The sequence below is a fragment of the Notamacropus eugenii genome, chromosome 1, assembly GCF_028372415.1.
Source record: "Notamacropus eugenii isolate mMacEug1 chromosome 1, mMacEug1.pri_v2, whole genome shotgun sequence".
NCBI classification, from domain to species: domain Eukaryota; kingdom Metazoa; phylum Chordata; class Mammalia; order Diprotodontia; family Macropodidae; genus Notamacropus; species Notamacropus eugenii.
The window spans coordinates 152330160-152356162 of record NC_092872.1 but is presented as its reverse complement, the minus strand read 5'-3'; the positions used below and the strand labels follow the sequence as shown (position 1 = coordinate 152356162).

General features: G+C 36.7%; 1 protein-coding gene across 11 annotated transcripts in view; it reads left to right on the top strand.

Annotated features, from left to right (window-relative positions):
* Nucleotides 1-26003, top strand: part of TJP1 (tight junction protein 1) — a 278691-nt gene that overhangs the window by 205841 nt on the left and 46847 nt on the right. For all 11 annotated transcript variants that reach the window (XM_072616798.1, XM_072616792.1, XM_072616813.1 and 8 more), the window contains 4 exons: nt 8027-8083; nt 23265-23389; nt 23667-23769; nt 25246-25525. In XM_072616798.1, the coding sequence (XP_072472899.1) occupies nt 8027-8083; nt 23265-23389; nt 23667-23769; nt 25246-25525 (565 nt within the window). The remainder of the gene's footprint in view (nt 1-8026; nt 8084-23264; nt 23390-23666; nt 23770-25245; nt 25526-26003) is intronic.

Sequence of the window (26003 nt, the reverse complement as noted above, 5' to 3'; positions counted from 1 at the left end):
CCTCACAGTCTGCCATCTCTGCTCCTACTTGGTAACTGCGTGGAACTGGAATCTTAAATTGTGCCGAGTACATTATAAATTCATATAATTTAGTTCCAACTGAGTCCTCATTGCAGGAGGGTATTTTACCTTAATTGATTCCCTACCTTACTCACCACAAAAGCTTTTCCAAATCAAGTGTCATCTCTTCCTCCCTTCCCACAACCGAGAAACTTGTCTCTTTGCTAAGGTCGTTTGATGTCAGTTTCCTCTTTTTCCCTTCTCTTAATGTCGAAACTTCTTGCATTGTCTCCCAATTACCTTCCTTTCCCTCAGTCTGAAAATGAGATGACCTTTTTCCTTGTTAAGATCAAACCCCTCTGCATGTACCCTTGATCCCATCCATCTCCTTTCATTTTCTCCAGTAGATAGCCACCTTAATCATAACCCATCTCTGTCTTTCTTCAGCCTCTTCCTGTATTCTCATTCTTTCCTTATCACCTTCAAACATGCCCACATTTTTAAAACCACTTTCCTTAAAACAAACAAAACCTTCACTAGATTATACTACTGCCTCCATCCTATATCTTTTCCACCAGCCAGACTCCTAGAAAGAATTGTCTATATTCCCTGCCTCTCTTTCCACTCCTCTCACTCCTCAACTTTTTGCAAAATTTGACTTCCTATCTTATCTGTCAACTAATACTTTGGATCTCATCACTTAGCTGAACCCACTCTCAGAGTTACTAGTGCTCACTTAATTGCCAAATCTGATGGTCTCTTTCTTCTCATCTTTCTTGACCTGCATATACAGTGTGATTAAATATTCCTTATTACACCCTGGGTCAAATATAATATCCTCTGTTTTGTCTTCAAAGCCCATCATAACCTGATCTGCTCCCCTACTTTTCCAGAATTCTTGCACCCTCCCTTTACCACCTTTCCCACCCCCAAGTACTCTGCCAATGACACTGACTTCCTTGTTGTTTTTGAATAAGATGCTTCTATCGCCAGTTTCTCTTTTTTTACTGACTGCTTCCCTCTTTCTGGAATCCTCCTCATTTCTGCCTCCTGGCTTCCTTCAAATCTCAGCTAAAATCCCACCTTCTACAGAAAACCTTTCAGAATCCCTTTTAATTCTAGTCCCTTCCATCTGCTGACTATTTCCAGTTTTTCCTGTACGTTGGTTATTTGTATTTATTTATTTGCATGTTGTGCCCTATATTAAATTGTGGGCACCATAAGATCAGGGCCTGGGTTCCCCTCCCTTACCTTTTTTGGTATCCCTGGCACTTAGCACAGTTCTTGGTACATTGTAGGTACTAAATGCCAGATTATACTGTTGGTTCAGGTGGTAAATCACAACTTTTTTATTCTTTCTCTTTTAAAATAATTTTTTGTTACTTTGAACTTGACAAATATGAACAATTTCATTTGTAAAAGATAGAAAAAGAATTCTGAAACCACCAATATCTATTAGGTACACCTTACATTAAAAAAGATAGGTGGTGTGAGTGTGTATACATATATACAAACATATATACGTAAATAAAAAATTTTAATTTTAGAGTTGTCCTACTTGTTTGAGTTCCTCCTTTGAGGTTCCCTTTTCTCTTATATGAAGTTTCTAATGCTACAAATAAATCTCTCTTTAACTCTTGGACATCACTATCATCATCAGTCCTTTTTCCCTTTCCAACCAAAATAACAGTGAAAGAAATCCTTTGTTAACTATTAAACAGAACCTGTAAAGCAGATTCACTGATTGACTGTGGCTGAAAATTTGTCTTACTACGCGTCTCAAATTCCTTACCTCTGTCCAACAGTAGACATTGGTCATTTCATTGATTAAAGTTCCAAGTCCTTCAAATTTGTCTTACTCTATGGTATTGTATAAATTGCCCTCTGGGTTCTGTTCTATTCACTCTCCATCTGTTCATGTCTTCGCAGGGTTCTCTGACTCCATCCCTTTCATCATTTCTCATGACCTAGTAGTATTCCGTAATATTCATGTACTACAACTTGTTCAGCCACTCCCCAGCTGATAGCCATTCACTTTGTCCTCGCCATAACGAAAACAGGGCTATCTGTGTGTTCACTCTTTATTTGATTTTTGTCCTGATATAGTTCTAAGGCATTAACAGGAAAGCTTGAACTTATTCATAGCTCTATTGAAGATGTGTTGTTTGACATCTTCCCTACATAAGCTCCAAACAGCTGTTCTTTTTTTTTTTTTTGTCATGTTAATCCGTTCTGAAGTATACCTCAGTTCAATTTGCATTTTCTTTTCTGATGCTTGTTGTTGGTAACTTAGATTTCTTAGAAAAAATTTGCCCCTTCGCTTCCTTTGACCACTAGGAAATGGCTCTTTTTCGTATATATTTTAATTAATTCCTTATATATTTTGCCTGTGAGACATTTTTAGGGAAATTTGTTGCAAAGATTCCTTCCCCCCATTTAACAGTTTCCCTTCTGATTTTAACTTGATTTTGCTTATGCAGAATTTTTTCAATTTTATTTGATCAAAATTCACCATTTTCTCTCCATTTATGCCTATTCTTTGTTTGATCACGTATTCTTTGTTTGAAGTTCAGAAATGTGTCTTGTTGCTTGCTTCTCTAAATTGTTTATGATGTGACTTTTTTATATAGAGCATATGTCCATTTGGAGTTTATTTTGTCATATTGTGAGATACTGGTCAAATCAGAGGTTTCCAAATTCCTTTGACCTACTGCCTCCTTTAAAAAAAAAATTACCCATTGCCCTCCTGGAAATCAACTTTCTTTAACCCTTTAATGTTTTTTTTTTCAAAATTTGTGTCATTTCCAAAAAAATACTCTTTTTAAAAATTGATGAATCTTAAATGTAATAGTTTATTGTAAATCTGTGGGTTTTTTCGTGCATTGAAATTTTGATGACACACTATTGTGTCATGTAACTGTAGGATCGTGTTGGAAACAAGTCATTGCGCATTCATATTTCTGCTTGTGCATGCTGCACTTCCCGACAATGCCTGACGTGTCCACCTGCCTGTTAAGACCTTTGTCAGACTTGGCCACTGATCTGTTATAACTTGCATTTTGTGTGTTTATTTGGAAAATAATGTAATCATTATGACTTTAACTCTGTTATACAACAGATGAAACATTTATGAAGTTTTTCAAAATTTTCTTATTTTTTTCCTTACACTTCCATGGCTCCCTTATTTTTATTCTGTGCCCTTAGTTGTACCTGAGACTACTTCCCTACCCACCCCCATTATCTCCCACTTTGGGAACCTCTTGCTAAATCTAATTTTTTCCTGTATGTTCTTATTCCAATAGTTAGTCTTTGGGTTTATTAAGCCTTATGTTATTATGTCAATTGATTCTTTATATTGTATACTCAATTTGTTCTGTTGATCGATCCCAGATCTTTTTGTTGGCTAGCCAAAGTATCCTTTGCTGTGCTTGTTTTGCCTTCAATACTAAACAAAATAATTCCTGAAAACACAAGCATTTAAGACAGAACACCATGTGCCTGGAGTTGTTAATTGAGGGGAGGTTACAGTAGTTATACAAGGGGGCGATTACATATGAGTTTGACTTTTAAAAAAATAAGTTGAAATTTTTTAACAGATAGGAAGGAGGGGAGTTCATTCTGTGGATAAGTGACAGCATGAGCAAAGTCATGTCGATGAGGTGGCATAGTATGATTTTTGACAGAGTGGACCTCTTTGGGGGTATGGAGTGAACAGGGATGGGTATAGTTTGAGGTAAACCTAGAAAGGCAAGGTGGTACCTGATTGTAGAGTTTGAATGTTATTCAAATAATAGGTAGCCTTTTAGAGATGTGACTTAGATGATGAATAGCTTGACTTGATGGAATAGAGAAAGGAGAGACAAAAAGAACTGTATCAAAAACATTGTAATAGTACAGATAGATAGTCAGTATGAACTAGGATGATAGCAACAAGAACTGAGTGAAATGTTATGAGAATTGATAAATGATTAGATAGAAAGGGATCATGGGAGGAGTCAAAAATAGTGCCAAGGTTATCCAAAAGACACAAATTCTCGCAAATCCAGCTTTCAAACTCTGCAAAATGGTGATAATTATACTTGTAGTCCTTACCTTATTGGGTATGGTTTAGTCCTCAGACTAAAAGAGAAGCAGCAGTATTACTTTTATACTTTGAGATGGTTGCCTCTTAAGGAAACGAGGAGGCTGTCTTAGGTCAGAATACTAGAGAGATTAAAAAGTCCAGGTAATAGGGCACTGCACTGGTGAGAGTTTTCCAGAGTTCCCTCAGCCTTGGGGACTGCACGTTGTACAATATTTTAAAAATACTCATAATGTATGATCATACTATGGAAGAATTTAAATTTTTAGGGATAGGCTGAAATGGGAATTTCTACTTTCTGACTCATGACTGCTTCCCTGGTGAGTATGGAGGAGTTGGGGAGTAGCCTATCCTAGGTTCCCAAAGTGGAAAGGTGCAAATTAAAAAAAACAAACAAACTGTTAAAGGATTAAAGAAAGTAGATTTCCAGGGGGGTCCAAAGTATTTTATTTTTGAAAAGGAGGCAGGAGGCCAAACAAGCTTGGGGAACCTCTGCTTTAAATGCTTTGTCAGGTCATTTTTTTCTCTTAAATTTTGCATTTTATGGTTCATGAATATTTTATTACTTTTCAGTCATTAGGCTGAATCACCTTATTTTAGTCCTGGCTTGAATATTTGGCCTAGTGAGCCGGTATCTACTTCAGTGACTTATAGTTGGTATAGGAAAGGGGTGTTTGGATGGCTGTTCATGAGTCTGGTAACTTGTTTTTTCTGAGCATTTTCAAGTGTTTATGGGGAGTTCTCTCAGTGGGATGAAGTGGTTCCTATTGACCCTGCAGTTACCTAGATGGATGCTCCCAGGATCTTGACAAGGAATAAAAGTGCATGAATTGTGAAAATCAGTACTCCAGCTTTTATGGTTGTAAGAAAAACAAGATCAACAGAATAACAAAACATTAAAAAAAATTGACTTTGCATATTTAACACTTGAAGACAGAGATGATTGTTGTTCAGCCGTTTTTTCAGTCTTGTTTGATTCTTCATGACCCCATTTGGGATTTTCTTAACCACAATAATGGAGTGGTTTGCTGTTTCTTTCTCCAGCTCATTTTGCAGATGAGGAAACTGAAGCAAACACATTGAAGTGACTTGCCCAGGGTTGCACAGCTAGTAATGTCTAAGGCCTGTTTTGAACTCTTCCTAACTCCAATCCCTGTGCTCTATCCTCTGTGCCACCTAGCTGCCCTAGAGACAGAAATTGAATGTACTTTAAGCTTTTAAGACTCATGCCTTGAAGGCTGAGGGACAGTTTTTAGACTGGTGGAATCTAGATAGTGGAGGTGAATTAGATAGTCTATAGGTGGGAAACCTAAAAAGAATGACTAATCCCATTAAGAATAGGTAACCCTAAAGGAATATGTTTAATTCCATTTAAACTAGGGTTATAAAAAATTACCATGGGAGCTGGGTTGAGGATGAGATTTCAGATATAAATCTCATCTAAAGTTCCTTTTTTAGTGGTAAAAGAGCATGATGCTTACCTTATTACTTCCTACTCCTCAAGCCCTAAGGATGATCTCCTTATCTTCTAAAAGAGAAAACAATTAAAATTGTTATTACCACAAACATTACCTTGAACGTCAGTCTTGAGCCCAAATTACTTAGTTCTAAATTAGGCCTTCCAGAGTAGTATGTGAAATGCCTTGAAAACATTAAAGTGCTAAATAAACACTTGTTGCTATTAAGAACAACCAGCACAAATATTAATTTGCTGAAGCACAGCTAATAGAAGATCTAGGATTTTAACCTAGGCCCCTCTACTAACAGGTCCATTGGTCTTTCCACTAGACCACACTGGGTCATGACTTGCTTTGTCACTTTATTGTGCCATATTTAGGCATTATTTATGAAACTTGGCATACCTAAGAATACCTTTATTGTCGTTCTTTGGTTGTAAAATTTTATTAATTGTAGGTCATCTTATTTATGACTTTAAAAAATAATCTTTATCTAAGGTTGTACTAAATGAAGAAGATTGAGTGAAGAACTATGGAAGGTTTTAAAATTAAGTGACATAATTTTATTCATTAAGAAGATGGATTTGGTAGCAATTATCTCTCTAGTTTTTTTTTAATTTTTGCATTTTATTGCAAAACTTATGGACAGTTCTTCTCATTGAATTATCTTCGTGTAGAAGTATTTGAAACTGCTTACATGTAATTCATCAAGTTCCATTTGATCATCAGTAGGTGTTTCTCCCCTTGAATGAAGCTTTTCCTACACAGCAGTTCTGTAAGCACTCTTATATGATGTAGTCAATCTTTTTGATATCACATGTTATTTTTGAAAAGGTTATTGCTTATTAAAAACATTTAATTTTGGGGGGGAAATTCACTTATTTCATTCAGTGTAGACTAGAGAACGCTTTCCAGTTGCGTCAATTAGTTTTCAAATCATTGACACAGTGAACACAGCAGTGTTCCTTATCAACTCTAATAGTACTTTTGAAGCCTCATGATAAATTTAGTGAATCTCAAAGGTGTATCTGTAAAGATTTAACATAGCTACTTAATGTCTGAAGGTACTTTATAGCCCCAAATCCGCTGATTGTACCTGATATGTATTCTTAGCTTTTAATCTATTACCTACTGTTACTATCTCCACCTACTGCTGCCATAGTCTCATTATTACCATGTTTCTTTGACTTCATTTGTATCTCTCCTGGTATTCAAATGCTGATTCAGGACTGGTGACTTATAAGGGGTGCCTGTGCCACTGCATCAGTGTATCGGAACTTACCATCCTGCACAACCCAGAACTGGCCAACTGGCCCCAGGCAGGGGGAAAGAGAGTAGCATAGTCAAGGACTTGCAACTGCAAGCACGCAGAAGAGCTGTGCTGCTCTTTTCAGTTTATATGTATATCATTTTCTTTATTTTTTATTTTTTAATGTTCAACAATCACTGCCATACAATTGTGATTTTATCCCCCCCCTCCCCACGACTGCATTATGTATATAATTTTCTACTCTGAATTCTCGTGTGCACCACACTTTGGAGACTATTGCATTAAACTGTGTATATTCATATTTTATACTTGAAAATGTCATCAGAACTTTAAAATTAAAAAAAATTAACATGAGTTAGATAATTTATATTTGGTATATATATTTATTTTATTATGACCCCATGAGCTCTCAGTTGAATTCAACTTTTAGAATAATTTCTTAGTTTAAATTTTGGATTTTTTGGATAATAGCTTGTTTTTCTCTATAATGAACCGTCTTAATGAGATGAGGTTAGTATAAACTAAATTGCATTGCATGGTAATTATACTATACTTAGAATGTAAGTTGCTTATTTTACATTAGTCCAGGTGTTATTGTTATGATATATTTACTAGAATTGACATTTTTCCATGTTGTAAATTAAGTTTGGGAACTTCGGTTATGAAGTGAAATTGACATCGGGTGTAGCAACAAAATTTATTTATTACACTGAATAGATTATTGACTAAAACCATGGAATATCCTTACGTGTTTCCCTGTAATGTGTGTTTATGATGGAATTAGGGATGCTTTTGTGTTTTAAAAATACAATTAGATGGAATTATATGACTTTGAATGGCTACCACTCTATTAACTGATTAATGTTTCGTTAATATAGTCAATGTATCCAAAGTATAGAATTGTGCCAAAATTATGAGGCTAGATAGTAGAGAATTATTGTTTTTAGCTGTTGTTTGGCCAAATGAGACATCTCTCCAAGTTGTTAAAAACAAAGGAAATCCCAGGATGTGGTTTCCTCTCACTTAAAAAAAAAAAACCAAAAAACAACCAAAACCAAAAACTATGTCTCTTGCATAACTATAATGTTAGAGTGTCTTTAAGACAGAGGAAGTTGTTGTTCTATAATGTTAAATTGTTTTCTGCTTGTAGAGTAACACTTTTCTTTGAAGAATACAAACTTAGTAACATACTTGGTCTCTTTTCTCCCTTCTTGCCAGAGCACAACAATGGAGGAAACAGCTATATGGGAACAACACACAGTGACGCTTCACAGGGTGAGTTTTTGCCACAGTAAAAACCTAAGTCAGGATATTGGTTTAAAACAATAGAGTAAATCCAGATGTCAGGAAGTGAAAGAAGGAAATTAAGTGCTTTTTTTTCTTTTCTGTTTTTTTTTTTTTTTGGTTTAAAATAAATTACTGTTCTTCTTTGCCAAGATCATTTGTTGAATGATTGGGTTTTTTTGACATAATGGGATTTATTTGACAATCATTATGCTTTCTGAATTTTAGGTGATGTATAATTTTATTAAATTCATTCCCTAAATTTTGAGTAATTTGACAGATAAGAATATGGTGACCTAAGTGATATGCACACACACACACACACACACACACACGCACACGTGCACACATACACTTTTCAGCAGCCTTTCAGAAGTTTGCTGTCAAATCCACAAGACTTGACTTATTTAAATATAGTACCTCTAAATTGCACTATACTTTTCAGGTCTTTGTCAGATCAGATGCACTGTCCTAGCATAGTTTATACATTTAAGTGCTCAGTAAATGTTTGTTGATTTGATGTCAGGCATCTCTTAACTCTAAAGTTTCTTCAGCCTAGAATCGCTGACCTTAAAGTTAAAAGGGAACGTAAAGATTATCTAGTCCAACAGTTTCATTGTAACAAATGAAGGAGCTGAGACCCAGAAAGGTTCAGTGACTTGTCCAAGGTGCATGTAAACTGATTAGTGAGAGACTGATAAGGTCTTTTTAGTTTACTAACGATTCACCACCCTGCCTTTGCTGTTGTCCAGGTAAGCTGCTAATGCAGGTCTCTAACAGCTGGGACTGAGAACTCAGACAAGGAGGCTCAGCTGCCGTAAACTCAGCTTGATTATTCATTCAACAAACGTTTATTGAACACAATATTTTTAAAATTCTGAACTTAAATACGAAAATGGCTGTTTACATGGAACTGAATCTTTATGTACAGTTTGTCTTTTATAATTAAGTGCATAGTAAATTCATTCTGTAACTTTCAAAGCTGTCTTGCTTTCTTATGATTTCTTCTAGTTTCTCTTCTACACGTTTAAAAAAATGCTTAAATGACTCTCTTTTTTTGTTTTTGCAACCTAATGCTTAAACCTTCACCATGCCTCTTCTTATCACAAATATGCGTAGTCAAGCAGAAGAATTGTTCATGTTGCCTATGTATGAAAATGTATATCTTATTCTGCACTTTTAAGTGCATTCCTCTACTTTAGACAATGGGCAGCATGCTGCATCATTAGTTTCCTGAAACCATATTTGAACATTGCATTGATTAGAATTTGTAAGTGTTTGAAACTTGTTTGTCCTTAAAATATTGGGACCCAAATTCATGTTAAATCTCAGCATTCAGAGGAGTGACCAATCAGATTTACTTTGAATTGTTGTGAACTCACTATTCAGGGAGTGGAATCTTAGAGAAGACTTCCTGTCAAACCATGTTCACCCCAAAATAACCATGATTTTCTCTTTTGATGAAGTATATAAAATGTGTAGAAAAGTTAGCTCACTTAGGGGCATACCATGTGTATCTTGGCATAAGTGGCTCACAGTTGATGTCTACAGTATTCTATGAAAACTTGATTCATTTGTTAAGAGAATAATTAGCATTTAATAGAGCACTTTCTGTATATTATCTCATTTGATCCTCGCAGCAACCTTGTGAGGTAGGTACTATTCCCATTTTAAAGATGAGGAAACTAGAGGCTAACTATCCTTACAATATTGTGTTGTCCTATAAATTACTTTCTGGTTTTGGTCACTTGACTTTGCATCAGTTCATCTAAGTCTTCCGAGGTTTATCTGAAATTATCCCTTTCATCATTATTTACATGAGCACATACTTTGTGCATATCACTGTGTGGGGTGTTGTACAGCAGTGGTGCTAAAGCCACATTGAAATGAATCCCTACAGATCACATTGACTTAGAAAACCATAAAATATCATTATCTATTTTATAATGTATTTTTTTTTTTGGTATTGTTGTTAAATACTTCTCAATTATATTTTGATCTGGTTCAACTAGGGAGTATTGGGAGCCAGGCCCCATGCTACAGTATGTTGGACAGCCTGTGCTGTAGATTAAATTGTTTAGGACATGGGCCTTGCCTTAAGGAATTTACAATCTACTAAAGAAGAGAAAAGACTCCGTGCTACAAGTTTAAATGTCATATGAGTTGTAAAAAGGGTTTCAGTGTTGATTACTAATTTGGGATGAAAGGTTGACTTGTACAAAATCACTGCATTTCTTAGACATACTTGAGTCGTAGTAAATTGCTAAGAGGTAATTTCAGCCTGATATGAGGTGAGATGCTATTTAGAAAACTGGTTATCACCAGTGATAGATTTGGAGCTCCCTTCATTGGAATCTTGTTTCTCTGCTTCTGTGCTTTCTGCTTCCCAGCTTTTGCTCCAACTATTTCCGCTCAGTTCCTTACTTCTTACTCTATTTAACCTTTCTGTTCTCTGCCCTCTCTTTGCTACTTTACTGCAAAATGCGGAATTGGTGGTTAAATTCTTGTCTGGGATTCACTTCCACATGGAAGCATGTGGACTTCCTTTTTCCAGTTGGCAGTTTTCCAGCTTTCATATAGATGAAAAGCTGCTGGTTAGAAAAGTAGAAATAAAGAAAAAGCATGAAAGAAGAGTCGAAAAGAGCATGACTGTCAAAAAGTAAGATAGAAGGAAAAAGACCATGTGTAAATTTGGGAGGTAGGAAGGAGAATAGGGGATAGAGAGGTGAGGAATAGGATTTTTTAAAAGTAGAAGAATATAACATTTTGAATTTGTAAACTTTATTTCCGAAATAATTGTTGCACTTTTAAGAGATTGTGTTTAGGAGATAAAATTCACTGTATTTCCTATGTGTATATGTGTGTGACTATGTATATATTAATGAACCTTTATTGAAGAGAAAGGACTGACTCCAACGGTTATTACCTCTAGGAAGAATGAAAGTAAAAAGATAGTAGAATATCATAGAGGCCATACTTGAACATGCTGTTAGTAACTCCTTCAGCATGTTGGGTCAGAAGGGTCCTCAAATCTTACGCCAGTTTAGCCCAAATATTAAATCTATGTCAGTCTTTTTCTTTATTTTGACCCCCAGTTCTTGCTGTTTTCTCAGCCCAGTTTCCCTCCCTTGACCTCACCTACCCTCATTGTTTGAACCCTATTATTGATAAATTCAACCAAAAAACTCTTAGCTTTCCTTGAATGAATCCTTTGCTTCCTTGGCCTATCACTAGTCATGTCTTGCTAAACCCCTACCTTAAGTTTTCCCCACTATCTGTCTTCCCACTTCTCTGTTCCCATTCATGTACTTTGAACACTTCTGGATAGTCACAGAATCAATGCTGCTATGTTCCATGCAAATGTATTACCTAATCTCTTATTAGACTGTCTCTTGCTGCTATATGACATCCATTTTGTTCTTCCTTGATTAATTGTACCCTGCAGCAGGTCTTACAAAACTCTTTTCCTTTTTGCTCAAATTTATCATACTATCTCTTTTCTCCTCTCCCTCTCAGCAGAATACTTCACCTCCAACTTTGAGAAAATGAGGCCATCTCTCATGAACAGCTTCTGTTCTCCTCTGCATCTCATTCTTCTCTTATACTTATCCCTTATTTTCCCCTGCTTTACCCCCACTCTCTCAGATAGCCTTACTTCTTGCCAGGGCACCTATTCTTCAATTTGTTCTCTTAAATCCTTCCATTTGCTTCTCAGAGGAGGGAACATGCTTTTCGAGAGAATCTGAGCATCTGTGTTCAAAATCAACCTGATATTTACTACATGTGTAACCTTGAGGAAGTCACTTAAACTCCCATGGTCTCACTTTCCTTATCTGCAGAATGCAGGAGTTGTATTAGATGACCTTAGAGGTCAGTTCTAACTTTTTGATGACTCCTCATCCACCAATTTCTCTTTAGCAGTCAAGACTCTTAGAAAGGATATATATATATATATATATATATATATATATATATATATATATATATATATAATATATATTGCTATTCTTTCCCTACTTTTTTTTTTTAATTAAAATTTCCAGATTGGTCATATTCAAACCCCCCCCCCCCCCCCCAAGTAGATCCATTTGCATTTTAAGTTTACTATCTCTCCATCAGAGGTGGGTAGCATATTTCATCCTGAGTCTTTTGAAATCATGATTGGTCATTGTTTTGATCGAGTTCCTAAGTCTTTTAAAGATGTTTCTCTTGACATACCGTAATAGTATAAATTGTTCTTGTTTTGTCTACTTCATGTTTCGTCAGTTCATAGAAGTCTTTAGAGATTTCTCTGAGGCCATCTCCTTCAACATTTATGTAAAGCACTACTTTATCTGGTTCATATGTCATAGCTCGTTAGACCATTCCCTAATTAGTGGTTACCTCCTGAGTTTCCAGCTGTCTGATACCGCTAAAAGAGCTGATAGAAGTGTTTTCATCTATCCTTAGTTAGAGTTTCTTTTGCTTAGGTCTAATGAGTGGTTAGACCTTAAAGATCCCTCCCTCAAATCACTCTCCCTCTTATTACCCTCTTTCCCTTCTCTTTTCTTGTTAAGTGAAATATATTTCTGTACTCAAGAGAGTATGTGTGTGTGTGTGCGTGCGTTGTTCTCTCTTTTGACAAGTTGAGAGTGAGGTTCAAGTATTGCCTGTTTCTTCTACCCCTTGCTCCTTGTTTGTATAAATTTTTACTTGTGTAGCCGCATTATATAGTTTTCTCCATCCTTCTTTCTCCTACCTACCTCTTTGCCTCTAGTGGATTCTTTTCTCCATCCCTTTTCATTCTTCTTTTTAAGATCATCAGATCATAATAGAATGCCTCCCAGGTATTCTGTCTTAATTAGACTCTCTATGAACCCTTATGATTATAAGATTCTGAGGGTACACATATAACATCTCATCATATTTGAATATAAACAGATTATCCTTATCCTTGTTTTTACTTATGATAGTTCATTCATGTTCACACTTTTATGTTCTCTTTTCAACAATCACTTCCATAGGTCTTAAATTTTCTCCTCTTCCCTCTCTCCCTGAGATGGCATGCAATCTTGTATGGGTTAAATACGTATGTATTCTGATTAAACACATTTTCACGTTAATCATGTTGCGTGTAGAAGAATTAAAACGAATGGGAGAAACCATGAGTAAAACCAAACGTAACACAAGAGAAAATCGTCTGCTTATTCTGCATTCTGATTCCATGCTTCCTTCTCTGGACGTGGATGGCATTTTGCCGCAAAAGTCCTTTGGGAATGTTTTAGGTCCTTGCATTTCTGTGAAGGCCTAAGTCTGTCAGAAACACTCCTCACACACTGTGGCTGTTACTGTATTTAATATTCTCCTGGTTCTGCTCCTTTCGCTCAGCATCAGATCATATAAGTCCTTCCAGGCCTCTCTGAAGTCTTCCTGTTCATCATTTCTCATTACATTCATATACCACAACTTATTCAGCCATTCCGTAATTGATGGGCATCCTCTTGATTTCCAGTTCTTGGCCACCATGAAGAGAGGTGCTATAAATATTTTTGTACATGTGGATCCTTTTCCCCCTTTTAAGATCTCTTTGGGGTACAGTCCTAGAAGTGATATTGCTGGGTCAAAGGGTATGCACATTTGTGTAGCCCTTTGGGCATAGTTCCAAATTGTTGTCCAGAATGGTTGGGTCAGCTCACAGCTCCACCAACAATGAATGAGTGTTCCAACTCTCCCACATCTTCTCCAACATTTATCATCTTCCTGTTTTGTCATGTTAGCCAATCTGATAGGTGTGATGTGGTACCTCAGAGTTGTTTTGATTTACATCCCTCTGATCAGTAGTGATTTAGAGCATTTTTTCATATGATTACAGATAGCTTTAATTTCAGTCTCTGAAGATTGCCTGTTCATATCCTTTGATCATTTATCAGTTGGGGGATTTGGAATATTTTCTTGCCTTTATGCACAGCCTTTCCCTGTGATGAAATGCTCTCTGCATTCCTGGGACCATTCCTGGCTAGGCCCATCCCCTCTCTGTTTCCCTATGCTGACCTGTACTAAAAAATAACTCACTCTGACTTAAAAAAAATAATCCTGATTACAACTCTGGTGGTCTGGTCCATTTTCTAGATCAGCTTGTCCTTGTTATGGTGAAGACTTAGCTTGGCCTCTGCATGTTATTCTGCCATTTGAGCTCCCCCTCCTCATTCACTCTTCAGTCTCCTTGCAGTCTTGCTTCTGATTCCACCTCTTGACTGATTCTGCCTTTCCAAAGTTGATCCAGTGATTCCATTGTAAATACAGAAGCCCTTCCTCAGTATTTGTTTTTCTTGATTGCTTTGCACCTTGTGATTATAATGCTCATCTCTTCAACATCTCCTTTTGAGTTTCTTGATTCTCTTGCTGCTTGACATCACTTTGACTCATTTTTTGGAGCATCATTTTTCTTCTGCTTGATGATTGAGGCATCTACCATGTTCTTTTCTGTACTTTGCACTGGCAATCCTCTAAGTTGCCATGTTTCAGTTATGACCGTGCAAAGGACTTCCAAACACATGTACAGTGCTAATCATCCTGCTGAACTTAATTTCCACTTTGCCAATAATCATTCCTGAGAAATTTTATTTGACTAGGAGAAGAGTGAGCTCTTCATTTGAGACCTTTAAGGGGAGATAGCTGGGAAAGACATTTAAGTGATATGAGATGAAAGAATGAGAGACTTGAAAGAAGAGCAGAGTGGAATAACTCATAAATGAGGCTTATTCCTCTTATATGTTCTTATTGCATTTATCCTCTAAAACCTGTCATAAGCTTTATTTCTCTCCTAACTTTTTTTGTTGTACCCTTTCTGGTTCAAAGATCGTTCTCCAAATAGAGAAGTGGGAACCAAAATATGAGTTGGGTAATTTTGCTTTTTGTTATTTAATATTGCATTCTCTACCCCAAACAGGAACCTCTCTTTTTTGCTGTTCTTGTTCTGTTTATACTTAATTTTTTTTGGCAAGTTTATTCTGGACTTATGGCTTCCTTTCAGTGTTCTTATTCCATGCCATTATTGCCTTTATTTGTCTTTGGTTATGTGCCCCATTTTCCACCAGTTGTGCATGACCTCGTCAAATTTTCAGCCCATAGGAGAGAGTTCTTTGTGCAATAGTATCCTTTTCTCTCTGTTCTTTCTCATTTTGATTACTTATGAGTACATTGACAAAATTTTGCGTTTTGAGAACTTTCCATCTCTCTCGATCCAAGTAATGGGTGCATTCGAATGTTGACTCAACTGTTTACTGCACATGTGACTGTCTTAGGTATGTCACTCATTTGTTTAAGGCCCTTTGCACCTTCTGATTGTACACATTATAATTTGTAGAAGACTTCTTATTTGTAAAGTGATTGGGGAAGTGGAGTTTGGCTCACATCTTTAAGGTCCCTTCCTGCTTCAGGTCTGACGTTTCATGCCTATCATTTTTTCCTGCCCATTTTGAAATCTCTTTCCTCATTGTAGGACATGTTTTAGTTATTTGGTTTTACAAACATTTATCTAGCACTTCGTTTATGGGCTGACTACTATGTTAGTTGCTAAATGAAATAGCCTCCCTCCTCAAGGCAGTTATATTCTGTTTGGGGGAGATACTGTGTGTGAATATAAGGAATTGTAAAGTCTATTTAAAGATAAATATGGGAAGAAAGAACATTTGAGTTGAGCTTTGAATGGAATACAAGTGGAAGGAGGAATGCATTCTAGACATTCGACAGACAGCCTATGCAAAAAGCGTAGAGAAAATAGATGTCATCTTGTCTATTAGGAAGGAAAGCTTAGGCCAATTGGCCTGAAGTGTATAGTGCGTAAGAGAGTTGTTGAGAAGTGAGGCAGTAATGTGAACAGAGTATGGAAAGACAGATTTGAGTTTGATTCTGAAGTACTTACATACAAACATTTCTTGAATCAGGATTGACATTATTAAATTTTTGCTTTAGGATATTAATTTGTAGCTGGGTGGATGGCACATTGGAGAGAGCCTGGAGATGGTGGGACTAATTAGTAGAGAAGACAGTAGTTGTGCAGTGATGATGCCTGAACTCCTGGTGGTGGCTGTTCCAGAAAGTGGAGAGAAGAGAATGGAAGAAATGTAGATGTATAATCATAAAGACGTGGCTGCTAATTGGTTTGGATGGGGTTATGAAGGAGAGTGAAGAATTAAGGATAACTCTGAGGTCCTGAAAATGTGGATGACTAAAAGAATTGGATAGAAATATGGAAATTAGGGTGATGAGTGTGTTTTGGGAGATGAATAATGTATTCTGATTTGGACAGGAAGGGGTGGGGTGTGCCTTTGATTGTGACAGTATAATAATGACAGTTGTGTTTGAGAAGAGTTGTTTATTCTTAAGATTGACTTTATGTTGTAAGTGATACATGTATTTTGCTTTTTTCGTATTGTATTAATTAATACACTTATTTCTTTTAATTCTTTATGTTTTTCATTCCTTATGGCATGGTAATACTCCTTTGCTTTCATATACCATAATATATTCAGTATTTCTTCTGAGAAAAATAATTAGAAAAGCAAACAAAAATGTTATGTTCTCTCTCCATTTAATGGAATGAGGCAGTAAAATACCAGAATGTTTTAACTAGAACAACTGTATTTCTGATTTCTAGTATAATTAATGGTTTGTATTTCGTTCTCAGAGCCATAGCTTTCCTGTGTTGTTTTTTGTTGTTGTTGTTGTTTTTAATTTTACATATTTATTTTTTTTGGAGGGGGCAAGACAAGGCAATTGAGGTTAAGTGACTGCCCAAGATCCCACAGCTAGTGTGTCAAGTTTCTGAGGTTGGATTTGAACTCAGATCCTCCTGACTCCAGGGCAGGTACTCTACTCACTGCGCCACTTGGCTGCCTCAGTTGTGGTTTTTAAAGTAAAGGAAAAATTAGCAAACAATTACAGCTGTGCGAAAGTGAGATGGGCTCTCTCAGAAGAGTGACAAGAGTTCCTTGTCACTGGAGAGGTTTATGTAGATAGAGGCTGGAAGCCGGATGATTACTATTTGGGCATATTATATAGGAATTGTTGCAGAATGTATTGTGATCTGAATTTGAAGTTGGGAAGGTCCAGGTCGAAGAGGAAATGTGATGATAGAAACTGCTGGACTTGGAGAGACCGAAGTTCAAATTGTGGCTCTGCCTTTTCCATCTGTAAAATTCATGGCTTGGACTAGATGATAGCTGAGGTCGCTTCCATTGCCAGATCTTCAGTCTTCAGACTAGCTAGTTAGTGTAGCCCTCAGTAGGTCACTTAACAGCTCTGGGCTAATGGGGCTAATAAAAGCACCTGCCTCTTGTGAGAACCAAATGAGGTCGGCAAAGTAAAGTGCTTTGTAAACTTTAAATTTTTGTAGAAATGTGAACTGCTGCTGTTTTTAGTAAAGTTTAGATCAACACAGTCCTGGAATAAATACAATTCTGCTGCCATTCTTTTATGTTTCCCATAATTTCTAGCTGAAGCAGCATGTGCCAGCCAAGTCAAACTATTATGACTGCTTTTACCATCATCTACTCTGGGACCCTGACAGGTACATCCCAGGACACTGAGCCCAAGAGGCTTGGGAATAGCCATCATTCTGGGAAGCAGCACCTATGCATAAGTAGCTTGACAACTGCTCTTGTAGGTGCTCTATACACAGCTTCTGAAGATTCAGAAAAGAAAGGTTTTGCCCCCAATCCTTGCCATTGTTAAATGGCTCATCCTTAGAAATTAATATGATTTTGTCACCAAGGAAGCCATATTAACATCTGCTTTGCTGCTGTACCAAAGACCTTGAGATCTTTCCATCTTACTTTTATCTGAAAATTATCTGCTGTCTCCTTTTATGGAATGTGAGCTCTTTGAGAAACAGGTACTATTCCTTACCTTGCTTTTTACTCTTGTCATTTTAAAAGTGGGTTTCAGTTGATATTTTCTGTTTCTTACATAATGATAGATGTATCATGTATTCCTCCCCCTCCCCTTCCCGAGAGCCATCCTATGTGATGAACAGTATTTTTAGAGAGGAGGAAAAGATCAACCTAACTGATCAATACATTGAAAAAGTCTGAACATGTACAATGTGAACACCTATGAACTTCTGACATCTGTGAAGCGGTGGTAGGTTGAGAGTGTCTTCACGTATTTCTTTAATCAAGTCTTTGATCTCAATTTTATACATTGCATATGTTACATGTGCTTTTGATGTTACATTGTTGAGATTACTGTGTATATTATTTTCTTGGCTCTGCTTACTTCAGACTGCATCAGTTCATATGGATCTTTCCATGCCTCTATATTTATCACATACATAATTTCTTTTGTATCATAATTCATTTGACTATTCCCCAGTTGTTGAACATCTGCTTTATTTCCAATTCTTAGCCATCACAAGAAGTGCACCGTTAATATTATGTCTGGACAATGTGGGCAACAGGTTGGTTAGTGATAGACCAGTTCTTCTGTATCTATTTAAATTCTTGTGGGTATTATTGTTATTATTGATTCGTTCAGGTACAAATTAGGACTAAAAGGTCTGAGGTCGTTTGCCATTCTTTTTTTTTTTTTTTCTTTTTTTTTTGTTGTTAATGTGGTTCTTCTTTACATAACATGACATCATCTTGACGCATCCATTGATCAATTCTCTCTGGATAAGGTCCTCATCCATTGCCACATTTCAGGCATATGATCCTATTTACTTACTTGTATTAATTTCAGATTCATTTTATTACTCGTATTGTATACAGATACTTGAGACCTGAAGAATTGCTCTCAGCCTTCTTCCAAGTTGTTTTTTTCTTTACTCTTTTTCTGTCACTAAATTCTATTCTAATTGTGATGAGATTGTGATGAGAAGTAAAGTACTAGACTAGAAACTGTATTTTTTTCTTGATTTAAAGGCAGATTCAACACATGATTTTCTTGCTTTAGACTTTAAATGTTGTCATATTTCCCTGATTTCTAATAGGAGTCAGGAAGATATGAATGAATCAGTCATTGAAAATGAATTTATTAAGTTTTTGCTATGTGCCAAGCATTGTTAATAAGCATTTGAGATACAAATAGTGAGATTGTTCCTGCCCCAAAACTCACATTTGGTAGAGAGAGGCAGCACATATAAGAAGTTTGTTCAGCTATACTGCCATGATTGGAAAGTTCTGGTGGCCATTGGTATGGGGAGTGGAGAGTAGTGTAAGTAGTAGGTCTAGTGATAAAGTCAGCGGGCCCTAAGGGTATATATCTTCAGAGCAGATGGTAAATCTTAATATACCAAAGGGCACTCAGTAAGGTCTTTAGGGTATAGCAGTACTGTGTGTGAGGTAACCTTTTTGTCCACTGGGAAGGAATATTTTGTCTACTGGTAGGAGTATTTTTATCATTTTAGCATTACAGTGTTGGAAGAGGTAGTCCAAACACTGTTTTATTGTGAAATTTTATCTTCTGGTTGTAGACAAGTGCAGCAGTAAGCCCTGTTACCATTGTTACTGCCCGCTCATCTCCAGTAGACTTTAGGCTAGGCCTGGATACGACCCTGTCAAGATCAGTAGCATGTATAATTTAGCATTTGCAATTTAATTCACTAAACATTAAGTACTTACACCATATAAGACAGTATTCTAGGCACTAGAGATACAAAGACAGAGAAAAAGATCTTTGATTAATTTAAAGACTCTACAGTTATTTGGATAAGTAAAAAAACACAAGGTAAATGTGAGGAGCCAGCTAGTTCTAACACCTGGGAATGGGACATCCAGCAAGGCATTAGGGAGAGAAGTAGTAACTGAGCTGAAGATAAAGATTCTTCAAGGTTAGAAATGAAGTAAGAGAACAGTCCCAGGGATTGGGGCTGTGACAGATGGAATTCTACTTTGTGGAACATTCCAATTTGGATAGAATGTTAAATTCCAGAAGGGAATTATATGGAATAAGCATGGAAAGGTAGTTTGTAACCAAATTGCGGAGAGCCTAAGTTAGAAGCTGAAGAAATTTTTATCCTATGTGGAACCATTGAAAGATTTTGAGTAGAGAAATGACAGGATCAAACTTGTGCTTTGGGAAAATTTCTTTGTAGCTATGTAGAAGTTGGATGGAATAGCTGAAAGGGACTAAATTAGAAGATCCAATCATTCAACAGGTACTGATTAAACTCCTGCAATTTGCCGGAGACTGCTAGGCCGGGAAGATACAAATGAATGAATGAAATGATCCCTTTTTGTAGTAGTTTACATTCTAATGGTAGGGACAAGTACTTATAAAATATATATACAACATTAATAAAATGTTTATATGTAATTAAATACAACATACTGTGGGAGGTAAGGTACTAGTAGTTGTGGGGGTCAGGAAAAGCTTCATGAAGAAGATTGGTGCTTGAGTTTCTTCTTAAGTGATTTTATGAGGTGGAGGTAAGGAGGGGGAGTGCATTTCAGTCATGAGATGGCCAGTATAAAGATATTAAAATGGGGGATGGTGATAGTTGGGTGAAGAGCAGGGAAAGGTCAGTTGGTCTGGATAGCAGTATATAAGAGGAAAAGTCATGTCCTTTGAGGCTGGACAGGTGGTAGGTTGTGTAGGGCTTGCCCTAAAAGCTAATATGTTATTCTAGATGCAGTAATAGCAAGCCATTAGAGTTTGGGGGATGCAAGGGAATCATGTGGTAAGATCTGCAGTTAAGGAGTATTACTTTGGCAGCCTTGTATATGTAAAGAACTGTAGTGATGAGAGATTTGAGGCACCAGGTGAGACTTCTGCAAGAAGTGAGAGATGGTAAAGGCTGTGAGGGGAAGAAGGAATAAGACATAAGAGGGTGTGTGAAGATAGAAATGGGAAAATCTGGCAACTGATTAGATACATAGTATGAGGAAGAATGAGGAGTTGAAGGTAATGCTTATTACACATATGAGATACTGAAAAGATGGCACTGCCTTTGCCAGAAATAGCAAAGTTTGGTAGCAGGGAGACCAAGATAATGAGTTACATTTTAGATTCTTTGGGTTTAAGATATCTCTGGGGCATACATCTTAAAATAAACCCAGTGGTCACTTGGGGGTCTGGAACTGAAATTCAGAGAAAAGACTAGAGCTAGATATGTAGAATTGGGAGTTGTACGTGTAGAGATGATTTATTGGAACTGATGAGTTTACCAAAGAGAGAACATGTAGAGGGAGGAGAGAAGAAGGGTCAGAGCAGCACTGTGGGAAACACCTTCTGTGAGGGGCAATGTTGTATGTGCCTAAGAAGGAGTGGTCAGTTAGGAGGTAAGCCAGGAGATAGTAATGTCACAAAAACCTAGAGAGGAGAAGAGGGTGACAGTGGGAGGCTGACTGAGAAACTCAGATATGACAACTAACTTGAACGTTAAGAGTTGAAATTGTGAGCTCAGTGGAATTGTGTGATCATTTGTATCAGTGACTGACTTAGAGTGGAGTTGATCATGAGACTTAAGGAAGTTGAAGAAGAGGAAAGTTGGGAAGTTTGAGGGAGCATCCACAGAAATAATAAAGTCACCTAGTATTAGGGCTAGATTTAAGCAGTAGAGGAATTATTAGAATCTAGGTGAGAGCTGTGGAGGGCTTGAGCTAGAGTAAACAGATAAAAGGAAGATACATGGTGGCAGAATTGAAAAGACTTAACTACTTCAGAATAGGGGGCAGGGAGTGGAAGAGTCAAAAACCAGAAGGTTTTGGGGGAAAATCTGCTTGTTTTTGTTCTTTTGTGTGTGGCGAGAGGGTGTGGGAAGAGGGGTGAAGATGGGGATATTATTTCAAGTATTGTAGTAAGAAAATTCTCAACTAATTTAATCATAATTATCCAAAAATGCAAATGATTCGTACAGGGGTTACTTTGTTCATTCACCTGTTAATAGTACCTTTTCTTGAGCTCCAGTCTTACATCAGTTGCCTTTAAACTGGATGTCCTATAGCATCCTGAAAAGTCAGCATGTCCAAAACAGAACTTACAACCTAACGTCTGTTGTTCCCAGCTTTCCTAGCATTGTCAAGGCATCCAGGCGTGCAACACTGGTTGTATCTCCACTTGGTCCACGTAGCCAATCTATCGTCAAACCTTATTTTCATTGTCACAGCTCTCCTCCATTTCCACAGCTACCACCCTGGTGGGAGACTCTTCACCTCATTTCTGGATGATTGTGGGTTGTTCTCCCTGCCTCACTTCAATCCTTTGCTGGAAGTATAAAAATACTCTGATATTTAAAGCCATTTACAACTTGGATGTTTTGTACCTCTCTGGTGTTCTTACAATAGAACTATTCACTATTTCTTACATAAGACCCTACAACTACAGACTGCGGGCCTCTTCATGCCTTTCATGTCTTCCACGCCTAGAATGTTTTTGTCCCTGACTCCTAATTTACTTGGATTCTTTTAATACTCAGTTTAAATCCTACCACTGTAAGAGCACTCTGGCCTCTTATTTCATCTCCTCTCAGCCCTCCACCTTTCCCTCTGAAACCTGCATGTGTTAGAATATCATATGTGCATGTAGATAATCCCCCATGGAGATGTCAGCCTCTTGTTTTTGTTATTGTTGCTGCTACTGTTTAGCCTTTCTTGTATGCCTAGTACTTAGCACAATGCTTGGCACACAGTAAACACGTAACATGCTTGTAAACTGACTTTTTTAATATTGTGTATCTATTGTTATTTATCAAATCATCCACTTGGTGTAGGAATCAAACCTACATATCTGTATTATTTTGGAATTTGTAATGTTAATTGATTTGAAAAATGTTTACCTTTTAGGCCTCTCTACTGGTACCTATATACAGTGTGGGGTTCTATAGAATAGTAGAATGTACAAGCTCATAGAAACTTTAGTGGTTGCCATAATCCTGTAATCACTGTATGCCACCCTCAACTACCTTCTAAAAAATTCAGAAATAAGCTAATTATGATGACTGATTTTAGTGCAAAGTGTTTTCAATTAAGTTTTAATTAAGAAGAAAACCAACTATGTAGTTGACATGTATGTTTCTTTACCTATTTTCTGACTATATTTTTTAACATGGGTGTATAGAATTAAGTAACATTTAGCCCTTTTTGTTCTATTTGTTTAATGCTCCAGATTATGACACACTTAAATATTGAACAAGCCTTGTTACTTAATCTGTTATCTTTATCCATTCATTCATTCATTTATTGTTAAAATCTAGGCTCCTGGATTTGGGTTTGGAATTGCAATATCGGGAGGAAGAGATAATCCTCATTTTCAGAGTGGTGAAACCTCAATAGTTATTTCTGATGTGTTGAAAGGAGGTCCAGCTGAAGGACAGCTTCAGTAAGTGTTTCCTTTTCCTGTGTTCTTAGGGCAGCTGTTTTAGATGATAGGCCTTGTTGGTAGTGGTTTGTTTTGTTTTTAAAGAAAATGGACAATGGCTTATTGTCCAGATGAAATTGTGGTAGATCTGAAGATAAGTTATGTTGCTATATCTATTGTAGCTGGTTAAGTAATATATTTTTTGTAGATCATCTTTTTTTTTGTTTTTGTTTTTTTAGCACTAGATAAATTTTTCAGCATTGTTTTTTAACTTGACTTTTTTTTTTTTTTTAAACAGAGAGAATGACCGTGTTGCAATGGTTAATGGAGTTTCCATGGATAATGTGGAACATGCTTTTGCTGTTCAGCAGTTAAGAAAAAGTGGAAAAAATGCAAAAATTGTAAGTAACTATAATTGTAAGTTCCTCTTAGAGCATCAAGAATTAGGAACTTGAGGGTCTGCTTTTGATGCAATACATATATGAACGGCCTTCTTTGAAACAAAATATTTCAGTTAGTGCTAATGATATTTTAAAATTAGTAAAATGACTGCTTCAATGACAGTCATTCTCATCTGTCACAAAATAAAGGATTGTGCAATTAAATTCATGTACCAAAAGTTCCCCAGTTATTGTTATTATTATTATCCAGGAAAAGTTATTAGGATAATACTTGACTTTACGTTCATTACCATCTTAGAGGCTGAAAGGATTTTTATGAGCGGCATATACATAGGTAGGTACATTTGTGATAAAATTTTCATATTTCTTGTTTCATTGAAATATATATATATATATAAAATTCCTGACTTTGTAGTCTGCAAAGTATGATCAGAGGTGAGGGAGATTGACAGCAGTACTAAAACTGCAGAAAAGTCAAAGGCGAGTGAAGATTGAAAAAGGCTATATTTCATGGTTAAAAGTTTATTGGTAACCTTGGAGAGAACAGTTTCAAATAGAATTGTGGGGTTGAAAACCAGATTACTGATGACTAAGGAGGGAAACGGTTTGGAACAGCTACTGAGGGGAGTAGTTTAGAGAGTGTAACAAGTGTTAGTCAGTCATGTCTGACTCTGTGTGATCCATGGATATTATTTAGGGGGTTTTTGTGGGTAAAAATGCTGTAGTGGTTTGACATTTTATTCTCCAGTATGTTCTATTTTACAAATAGAGGTTAAGTGACTTGCCCAGCTAGTAAGCCTCTGAGACCAAATTTGAACTCAGATCTTCCTGATTCTAGGCCTCCTCCCTGGTGCTCAATCTGCTGTACCACCTAGCTGTCCCCATGTATATTAGATATTTTTAATTTGTAGTAAACTTAGTCAGCATAGAGTTGAGATTTCCTCCTTTGTTACTCAACAGCTGTAGAATATGAGTAGAGAAAATAAGTGATAAAAATATTTTAGGACTGAAGTTTGAAGGTAGGATGACATATAATTTTATGGAGTGGGCAGTGCCGCAGTACTGTACTCAAACCACTACATATTTGTTAGATTTATTATTTCTTTGAGATTATGATCATTTCACTTTCAGAAAGATTTTAGTATGCATTTTACTGGAACAATACTTGTAGTGTGCCAGCATTCAAAAAATGGGGGGAAAGGAATTGGAAAATTGCCCTTAGTGCTAATTTGTTATTTGTTCTCTTTCCCTTTCCCTCTCCCTTCCTTCCTCTCCCTCCCTTTCTTTCTCTTCCTCCCTCTATTCCTCTCTCTCTGTCTCTGTTTCTCTCTTCCCCCGCTCTTCTTCTCTCTCTCCCTCCCTCCCTCTGTCTTACTTCTTTCCCCTCTCTCCTCATACATAGAGTATGTTTGTGTACGTGTGCTACTTATGCAATTTGAGTCATAAAATGATTTGTATTAACTATGTTGGTTATAGACCATTCGAAGAAAGAAGAAAGTTCAGATACCAGTAACCCGTCCAGATCCCGATCCAGTATCTGAAAATGAAGAGGACAGTTATGATGAAGAGGTACATGATTCACGAGGTACACGAAGTGGTCCAGTTGTTGGTAGAAGGAGTGAAAAGAGTTGGGTGAGAGATCGAAGCGCAAGTCGAGAGAGGAGCTTGTCTCCTCGATCAGACAGGAGATCTGTTGCTTCTAGTCAACCTGCAAAACCTACCAAAGTAACATTGGTGAAGTCTCGGAAAAATGAAGGTAAACTACTATCTAATATTTTAAGCCTTACTTAAAAAAAAAAAAGTATAGGCGTGGTTCAGAAATTAAATAGATTCTTGAGCATGGATTTCCTTTTGATTTGTATATTCCAATTCTTGCTAATATAGATCATTCCTTATTATGACCAATTCTCTGTAATTGGGCTGAAAATGTATAAAAAATTTCTAGCTGATGTGTGACTTCCTAATTTAAGCATGTTTCACAAATGTGGAAAAGAAAACCTTTCTAGAATTGAAAATTACGCTGATAAATCTGTTATAACAAAACTAATTCTTAGTGCTAATAGATACCCTTCCTATACAGGTTCACATTCACAGTGCTTTGTTGACCTATTTAACAAGAGAATTCTCAAAAATTAGTAGCCAGTCATGTTTCAGCAATATTTTGTGCAGTCATGATCCTTGGTCATTCTCAGGAAAAGTCCTGCTTAGTGTGCACACATTTAAAGATACATGTT